Here is a 10,552-nt window from a genome sequence, read left to right on the forward strand (position 1 = left end):
GAAACATACATGCCCTAACCGTGATTAGAATCCGCAACCAATGGCTTTGCAGTCAAGCATGCTAACCGATAGGCCACCTAGACGACATAAAACTTAATTTAGAACATTAGTCTTCCTCGATATGAAACGCAAATGCGGGTTAGTTCCATCAAAAAAATCCTCCACTAAGGCAAATTTCTCCTAATACAGTGAAAACCCCGCTATAGTGAACCTTCAAGGGACCGAAATTTCAGTTCACTATAACCGGGTGTTCACTATATCCGTAACGCAGGCAATTTAACTAATGGTTCCCAAACTCCTCCCTTTTATTACACATTATTCAAATAAATGACTGAAAAATATTATGTAGTAGCAAAAAATGCGTTATTTTTCATTACTCTTCGTCTTGCGTACAAAAAAAATTAGTAATCTTTAGCTGATGAGCAATCCTCAACATCAGTTATGGAAACACTTCCCGACTCTCAGATAATTTTTCCTGAATTTCTGTTATTCCGTTTTTTAAACCTGTCTAACCAGCCATTCGAGCACATGAAAGTAGTCTCATAAAATCACTTAGCAAATTTATCCACATTTGTCCAGATTGCGGCTTCTTCGAATGGTGAACCACTTCAGTAATGCTTCTTCAACATCCTTGTGATCTGCTTTTCTCCACTTTTTTCTGCCATCTATATTTTTTTCATGAGCAGAAATTATTAATTGCCTATTTTTCCATATGTTACAAACTTCAGATTTGGATAGTTTATATTCCCTGATAATATCAACAACAACAAAAAAATGAACAAAAAAATCAGTCGAAGACAGAAAAAAGTTCACTATATCCAACTTCCTCACATTTTTGGTTCACTATATCCACAAAAAATAACATTATGCTTGTATAGCAAGACACGGGACAGAACATTTGGTTCACTATATCCGGGAGTTCACTATAAGCCGTGTTCACTATAGCGGGGTTTGACCGTATTTGATTTAGGAGTTCCCATGTCTTCTGGATTGAGTCCATAGATTACAATTCTATGGAGTTGAACATTAGTAGTCGTAAACTCAAATTTGGGTCGGCTGTTTAACGACGTTTATAAAAAATGGTGACATTAGAACAGTGGTGAATTTAGAATAAGTTGTGAAAACTTTTTCATTGTATGATTTTAAAGGATTTAATTTTACGTTAATTTTAGGTATACAGTAGACTGATAGTAACGCAGATATTTTAGCTGATATTAATTAGTTGAAACATTTTGTTTCCTCGTTCTTTTTCTACAGTTTTTCAAATTTCTGTGGAACTTGGCCACTTTGATAAGAAATGTCAGCTTTTTCTCTTTTCTGGGATACAATCAGCGCTTTTTACGAGAAGATTCTGATTAGTGAGATTATTTCATTTTATCGCATTTTTTTTAATAGACAAATTTCTAGTCTTTTTTGTACTTTCAAAAATAAAGAGCTAGTCTACTATTTTATTTATTTATTTATTTATTTTTGCTGCGTTATAAAAATCCATTTTAACAGTTTCCTTGCTGTACAAATAAAGAAAAACATTTTCAGAATTTTGGTTTATTCTTTTGACTACATTGAAGCAATACCCAAAATAACCACCATTAGAGTAGATTTTAATATAGTATTAGGCAAAAACAAATCATCGAGGAAATTTGAATCAATATAATCAGTTGACCTAGGCGATTCAAATCAATAATTGATTCAAGTGAATTCATTCTGCAATCAGTGAATGATTCCCAGAAAGCATGTAAACCTTACAGGCAACCTTGTGACAGAATCTTTTTTTTATTGTCACTTAAATGTTTGTACTAAAAACCTCTTTTCAATAAAGCAATAATATTGCAGTTTCAAACCTTTCATCCTAAAAGGATTAAAAAGTTAATTTTTAAAGCTTTTTTAATAAGTATTGTCACTTAAGGTTCATAATGACGTTTTAGATGACGTCACACTAGCGATAGGATCAAATTGCATTGTCCATTAAAATTTCGTGACAAGGTGGATTTCAGCTGAGCATACAAGACTTCACGAAAAGAAACCTTACAATGACCTAGATATAAGGTTATTTTCACACTGAGACCAGGGTTCGTTCATTTAAATCACGATTTAAATCATGATTAAAATCAAATGATTTTTTTAAAAAAATCATTGATTTAAATCAACTGATTTTTATATATATTATATTGATTTTAAAAGTTAAAAAACAGTGCTTTAAATTATTGATTTTTTTTATTTTCTTAGTTTTAAAATTTATTTTAAATTAATTGCTGCATTAATTAATTTTAGTAAACGAAATTACTTTCTTTCTTGGTGTGTGTTAAACACATTTAAAATTACATGTTTTTTTGATTCTTAACATTGAAAGTACAGATTAAAGTAAATATTTAATGCTGTCTTAATATAGACTTGCATAGCTGTAGAAAGTAAATAATAAACATGAATACTTTTCAAAAAATAATACAAATAATGTTAATTAAAATTCTACCTTTTGAATGAAAAAGCGTGAATTAAAATCTACATCATATTTTATTGGTGGAAAATGTGTATTTCTGAAGCTTGAGGTTATGTTAAAAAGAAATNAACATAATACGAACAACTCTAGAATCATAAATATTTACAATAACTACATTAAAAAAATAAGCTATGAAATTAGGAGAATTTCAACTGTACACTATATATTTTATTTATACTTTTTACTTACGTTTTAATTTTCTTTGACTTTATCCATTTTTTAATTTTTTTCACAATCCTTTCTTTTTGAAGTAACAAGGCGGTTTCTATTTAGATAACGAATTTTTATGAAAGTTCTTAACGATAGAAAAAACGTATTGCTGATTTATATTAACTGTGTCATTTTGGAATCCATTCCTTACATAGTTGTTCATTTACTTTAGGGAAGACGCGGAAAATTATATTTTTTCCTTTTGTTTTTCTATCAGAATTAATGCAAGTTGCAAACGCGCAAACTGGCATTTCGTTAATAGTTTTAAAATTTTGCAAATTCACGGCAAAAACTGAGGAAAGTCATTATAGAAAATAACAAATGTCAATGAATATGTCACAAAAAGAAATGCTCCAATATTAGTTAGAGCTAGTAAGGCCGAACGCTCTGTCCTTGAAGTAAAAGTGCGAGCTTTGCGCCAAAGTGACGTCACTAGAGAAAATCGGAGGATTGGCACGGCGAGAGTTTCTTCAAAGGAGTGAACCAGCCCTTCTATTTCTCTTTAGTCCTGATTGTCACTTAAGGTCCATCGTGACGTTTTAAATGACGTCACACTAGCGATAGGATCAAATTGCATTGTTAATTAAAATTTCATGACAAGGTGGATTTTAGCTGAGCTTACAAGACTTTGCTAAAAGAAACCTTATAATTACCTAGATTTGAGATTATTTTCACCTTGAGACTAGCTTTATGAAAGGATTTTTTCAAGCTTGAAAACCCTAAGTCAACCTCCATTTAAGGTTTTCATATAGAAGGTTGTTTTCCAAGGTTTTGAAATAGGATAATGTACGTAGAATAGAGCAGATGGTCACAGATCTCGTTTTAAGGTTAGAAGGTTTACACGCAAACCGCATTACAAACTTTTCTAGGTTTACATTAAAAAGGTTTTTGCTGTGTGAAAATAAACCTTATTTTGCTATCTGGGATTAGAATCACTTATTAATTCGAACCTCTTACTGATTCAGTTTGGTGCTGATTCTTAATAAATTTAAATGGTTCAAAATGATACGAATCAACAACTTTAAACTGATTCGGATCAGAATCAGAGATTAATTCGAATCACATGAGTCAGTATAATGATCTGATTAAAAAATATAGAAACTCACAGATTGTGATAGGTGACGATTGCTGAAAAAGATCGGGCCGTTATCCTGAAGCACATTAAGCTCACATGCTTGTAGGCAAATCTCTTCAGTCTGTAATTAGAAAACAACAGATGAAATAAGTAAATAGAAGACAAGGAATGGGAAAAAAAAGAAGGGGGGGGTCTTACCGTCCTTCGGGAATGTAGCCGATGATGCCGGTGCACAAAAGAAGCCACAACACTCCAAGAATTGAAATAACTAGTCTGGAAACAAGTTTTATTAGAAGGAAACATTTTGAAATTTTTTATTCGAATATTATGGGTGTATTAAAAACAGAAATATGGTATGAACACAGAAAAATTTATTTTTGAAAATATGTGAAAAAGACCCATGGGGTGGAAAAGACCAAAAGTTGACCTCTTTGCTCGTAGCTTTGGGATATCTACATTCAGAGAAAGTTCGTTTTTGTTGCTGATTTCGTAACTTAAAATATAGTCTGTACTAACTTATTCGTATACTTGAGGTCACCTTCTCGAACCATTAAGATTGAGTCCTAAAACGTGAAGATCCGATCAAAAGTTATTCAGGGTGGTCTTTTTTTTTTAATTTGCGCACTTCACATCAAAATATTTTCTTAATATAACTCAGTTACATTATTGAATTAATCACTATACGTGTTGACAAATATTTTTGTTACTTACATTATAGCTATCAGCATTCTTGATATTAGTATCGAAGTTGATGATAATTGTTTTTGACCATACTCACCCTACTATCATATTCGATATGCGTCAATGTCGATAATAATCTCAATATTATCTCGCTTATTATAGTATCTCACACGTATCAAATACACTAACACATATAGCATGAAAATATTTTTTTTTACCTACAGTTTAAATGAAACTCATATTTGACATTACATCATCCAGTTCTCTGCACAAGAATGTTAGAGAAAGTAATGATTTTTTAAATTGCAAACAAAGGATTGTAACCTACCTACATGGGAATAAAATACAGTATCGCAAAATCCAACCGAGTCCCCACAAAATGGACAAGCGCAAGCTGTAGAAAGAAAAGAGTTTGTTATTATACATATATTATTATTATTATGGTATTAAAAAGACAGTAGAAAAGAAAAATTAATATTTTACGATATTTATTGATGTGTATTCCATAGAATAAATAAAATTAAATAGTCTGATTGGAATGCTAATACATAATTTAATATTTCATTTGTAAATGAAGTCACAGAAATGATTCACATATGAAAACTTATAGTGAAAGTCGCACATTTTTTTCTTATAAAATTATACAAAGGCTGATCTTTTAGTACAAAACGGTTACTGTGCTCTGTATTTGTATTGTAACTGCTATTACAAATATTAAATACCAAATCACTAATATATAAGACATGTTAACTTGAATTCCATCTCGAGGTACCTTTTGATAGATGAACGTTTGCATAGTGGATGAATATAGCCTCTTATATTTACTTTGGACGCCTCTTTTATTTTATCTACAGTGACATGTTGCGCATTTAAATTGAGTTGTTGTTTTATTTAACATATAATAAATTTTGCACTATTTCTTTCTTAAAGATTCATAACAACCACCACTTTCTGGAAAATGACACTACTCGAATGTCTGGAGAATGAGCCTTACGATCTAGAGCAGTGCTCCCCAACCTTTTTATCACCGCGGACCTGTCAACGTTTGATAATTTTACCAGGGGGGGGGGGACGTTGATTGTTTGTATTTTAAATTATTTTGATTTATTAATTTTAATTTAATTTTATTTAAACATGCCTACAAAATAAAATACAGTTACACTAAAAAATAAATTTAAAGTGATTTAGTATTTTAACTTACTAGAACGATGAGAACCCTGAACTTGTTTCTTTGTAATAAGACGGTTCCATCTGGGGTAATCGTTTTAAAACGTTAAAAAATTTATGTCGCAACCTTCGGGAGCCCCTTTTTTAAAATAAATAAAATTTTAATGGAACACAGATATTTTTAATTTTTGGTATAAACCTAGGAATTTAAATTCAGTTTCAATGAAATGTGCGGCNATCTAAGTATATTTATTATTATTATTATTATTATTATTATGGTATTAAAAAGACAAGAAAAACTAATATTTCAGGATATTTATTGAAGTGTACTCCATGGAATATATAAAATTAACAAGTTAAGCAAATGAGATGCATTCATATTAAAATGAAGGGAAGTAAAAAAGGACACATGTTCACTTAAAAATTAAAATCTGCATAATGTTTTAAGGATTATATGTAATGAGGTAGAATGATCTAACAAATTGTATAATGTAGTAAATGTAGCTTGTTGTAGTAATCGAAAAATGTAGCTTGTCATAATGCGCATTTCAGAGTATTTTTATAATTCCTACTCTCCCTCTTGTTCAAATTTTCAATCTTTAATAAAATGCTTTTTATTCATTCACTCAACTTCAAATACATTTTCTTTAAGCCTGTAGTGGATGACACTTAATATTAATAAAGTTTTTTTAATTATTAATTCATTCATTAAATAGGAATGAGCGAATAAACGAAATGGAGTTTTTTGATGGGTTAAGCGTTAGTCATTGTTTTAAATTTTGCTATAAGCGATTCAGTTATTCACATATTTTAAAATAAACATCAGTGATAATTTTTAACTTATAGCTCCTTTTGATGTTTATTGCTTGAGTGTACACACAAAATTTCTAATTAACTTTAGACTCTAAAGAATAAATCTAGAAAATTGATCCTACTGTCATGGAAAAAGGTTTTACTATGTAATTTGTTTACTTTTTACGTCGGTTTTCATTATTTGATTAAATTTAATATTACCATAATTGGGTATAATATGAAAAAAACACAACTACTTCCACTTCGAAAATTTTACTAGGAATAACATTAACCTTTTAGTTTAATTAATAAACTGAGTTTTAAATATGTTTACTAAATTCATAAACTTAGATAAAACAACAAAATAAATTATTTCAAAAAGAATTAGACTAATACAATTGCAACCTGGCGAGTAGCGACTTGTAACAACATGCTTCGCTTAATGTTTATTTGTTGCTAGAAATCAGGTTCGCAGAAAATGCTGTTTACTAGTTAAATTTAGTAGGAATAACACGACCTGTGACGTAGTTTATAGTATACCCAATTGATATAGCCTTGATTTTATATAGTAACTGATATAACATTTTATCAAAATATATCTTGTCTTATATCTCAGCTGAAGCGTTGATGACAACTCATATAATACTGTACAACAAAAAATAACTAAATTGCTTGATAGTTTTCTTTTTTTCTAAATATATTTTTGATTAGAAAATATTTTATTTAAAAAAAAAAGTCAGTAAAATGTACCAATTGGGTATAATATGAAAAAAAACACAACTACTTCGATTTAGTAGGAACAACATATGACGCAATGCTAAACGAATGGAATTTAGTTGTTGTTTATTTAGTTATTGTTATTAGTAGTTGTTGTTATTTGTTTCAGTTGTTGTTGTTTATTTAGTTGTATTTAGTTTCAATAACTTTTCCTTATAATGCAATAAAATCTGGCGAGCAGCTATTTAAACGATCGAACACTTCGTTTGTTTATTTGTGGCTTAAAGTTAGGCTCGCAGAAAATGCCGTTCATGGGTTAAATTTAGTAGGAACAACACAACCTGTGACGTAGGCTATATTATACCCAATTGGATACTTGCACTTCGAGAAGAAGTTCAAACATACCCACGCATGTGACCTATGACGTCAAAGCCATCTGATCTTCAATTAACAAAATGGCGTGTCTAAGTTTTTTCCACGTAAATTAGAATGTTAATTAACGTGAAGTTAATTTAACATAGAGCCACCCATCGAATAAGCTGAAATATAATTCTTTCTCGTCTACATATTTTACTTGACTTAGATTTATTATTTGTTTATGTACTTTATTGTAACGCGTAATATATTTTTGTTTCGTGTACCTGGCAACTTCGATGCATAATTAGTTTGTTTATGTTCTGCATGGCTTCTTGCCTGTCTTTGTGTTAAGTAAGAAATATGTGGTGAAAGAATTGAAATCATTGAGAAAGAAAGAATCTACTTGACGGGGCAAGATAACTCGAAATAGAATGGAAATAACTGTTGCTAACGTAAACAAATGACACTTTTCAACAGCCAATCTGACTCGAGATACCCACACTGGGTCACTTGCACATTAACGATCTCTTGTCACTTTTCCCTCCATAAAATGTTTTTTAAGGCCACAGTAGTGCAAAAACATCGAAATGTAGTATTTTTCCTAAACATAATTATGCTTAATAACATCGTTAAAAATTATTAATAATAAAATAAAAACATAATTTTAAATCCAAAGTAAACGGAGACGTCTAATAATCTTTTAGTCTGATTAGAATGCTAATATATAATTTAATATATTTTATCTGTAAATATGAAGTCGCAGAAATGATTCACATACTTATAGTGAAAGTCGCACATTTTTTTCTGATAAAATTATACAAAGGCTGATCCTTTTGTACAAAACGGTTACTGTGCTCTGTATTTGTGGCGTATAACTGCAACTACAAATATTAAGTACCAAATCACTAGTACATAAGACATGCTAACTTGAATTCCATTTCGAGGTACCTTTTGATAGATAAACGTTTACATACATACTCGATGAATATATCCTCTTGTATTTACATTGGAGGTCTCTTTTATTTTATTTACAGTGAAATGTTGCGCATTTAAATTGAGTTGTTGTTTTAGTTAACATAATAAATTTTGCACTATTTCTTTCTTAAAGATTCGTAACAACCAGCACTTTCTGGAAAATGACACTACTCGAATGTCTGGAGAATGAGCCTTACGATCTAGAGAACGGAATCAATGCAGAAGAGTAGTACAAGGTGGCCTCAAACAAAGGGTGTTTTTAAAAGAACATTTAAAAACCAACCGTTAAAATAAATTATTTCCATTAGAGGTTCTATGCGAAAGAATATTATATTACTTAAGTAAAGTAGTGTGTACCAGTTTTTTTCAGGATGCTGGTCATCCATATCTAAGTGATTTACTTTGTCGCCAATGTGATATATTGCAGCTGGTAATCGTTAATTTTAGCATTTGTTGAGAATTTTCAATAATAAAGAGTTTTCGTCCTTTTCGATTGTATTCTTTATTTTTACCCGACCATTCTTTCAACAGTTTGATTATGGGCTTTATATCTAAACTAAGGACCTAAAGTTGTGTCAGAAAAGGAAAAAAAAATACCTGACAAAACTATAGTTTTTATTGGTCCTCGTCAATAAATTCCAAGATGGTAATTCTGAAATAAGAAAATACAATTTCAGTTTAAATGTTTGTCTTCATACATGCACGCCTTTATTGTTCATTAAATCATACATAAAGTACGAGAAAGAAAGGGCATAAAACTGACATAAATTACATGTAGTAAAAGTTGCATATTTACTTGTTCTTAATATTTGTTTTATTATTTGAGCAGAGAAAAATACTACGATTAAAAGCACTGAACTCCAATTGCTAAGCTTTTCAATATTTACTTTTGTTTGCTGTCAGACTTCAGTATTTTTTGAACTTATACAAGAAAAATGTAGCCTCAAAAATATCTTTTTGGTTCATTTTTTTCTCCCTAATTAAAGTCGATGGTTTTAGTTAAATATAATGGTCTGTCTGGAGAGTCAAGTCACTGAGTCGAATAAATAAAAAATGTTTTTCTATCAGATTGGTTAAAAAAATTAGCGCGCTATCATTACTTTCAGGGAAATATTCTCATCTGAGGCTTGTATCACTGTGTTTTTTTTTTTATTTTTTTTTAACAGATCCAGATTTACTTCCAACAAAACACGGATTTTTTAAGGAATGCCGCATTATTAATTTTTCCTTCCTTTTGTTTTTAAATAAATGTTTATCGGCTAGTTCCAAACCTTTTTAAGAAGCTTTTTAATTTCAGATCCAAAAGTTCATGAACTTTGTTTTGCTCCATTTTTATATTAATCGCGCAAAAATTATCGCAGCGATGGTCCAGGAATGATTACAGGTTCTTTTTAATGGTAAATGTTTTATTTTATTTTATAACCGTCGTTGAACAGCCGGCCCAATCTTATGGGTATACGACTACAAGTGTTCAACTCCGTAGCCTTGTAATTTTGAACCCAATTCAGAAGACAAGGGAACTCCTAGATCGAGTATTGGGAGAAATTTGCCTTCGTGAAGGACTTTTTGATGGAGCTATCCCGCATTTGAGTTACATGGAGAGAAAGACCACTGGAACCTCCCACGGTTAGCCTGACGGCAAGGGGACTCTAATCCATGATTCCTCTACCACTGAGGATACGTCACGTCAGCACTGTGGTCGGTGCAAGCCGGATGCGGAATTCGTATCGACTGGGATTCGAACCCGGTTCGCCTCATTGGAAGGCGAACGCTCTATCCCATGAGCCATCGCGGCTCAATGGGAAATGTTGTGATGTTTCATAATTTCAAAGGAAGACGCATGAAGCAGCATAAAACATTAGACAAATGTTCTATCATACAATAGCTTGTACATTTGCAGAATATTGTTTGATATTAAACTGTTCTTTCTGCATCCATCAAAAATCAGAAAGCTACGACGCGTAGGATTTTAAAAATAAAGGACCTCAATTAATCGATAAAGAAAGACATCGTTTGATGGCCATCAATACTCCTCAACAGACGTGAAATAGAAACTTAAATGAATTATTATTTGACATTAC

At 30.9% G+C, this 10,552-nt stretch overlaps 1 protein-coding gene across 1 annotated transcript in view; it reads right to left on the reverse strand.

The window, feature by feature from the left end:
• LOC107442699 (glycerol-3-phosphate acyltransferase 4) overlaps positions 1 to 10,552 on the reverse strand; it is a gene marked incomplete in the record, with an annotated part of 35,545 nt that overhangs the window by 11,493 nt on the left and 13,500 nt on the right. Inside the window, 4 exon segments of the mRNA XM_043050021.2 lie at positions 3,814 to 3,903; positions 3,981 to 4,055; positions 4,792 to 4,857; positions 9,069 to 9,123. Of these exon segments, the coding sequence (XP_042905955.1) occupies positions 3,814 to 3,903; positions 3,981 to 4,055; positions 4,792 to 4,857; positions 9,069 to 9,123 (286 nt within the window).

The sequence above is a fragment of the Parasteatoda tepidariorum genome, chromosome 6 (assembly GCF_043381705.1).
Source record: "Parasteatoda tepidariorum isolate YZ-2023 chromosome 6, CAS_Ptep_4.0, whole genome shotgun sequence".
NCBI classification, from domain to species: Eukaryota; Metazoa; Arthropoda; class Arachnida; order Araneae; family Theridiidae; genus Parasteatoda; species Parasteatoda tepidariorum.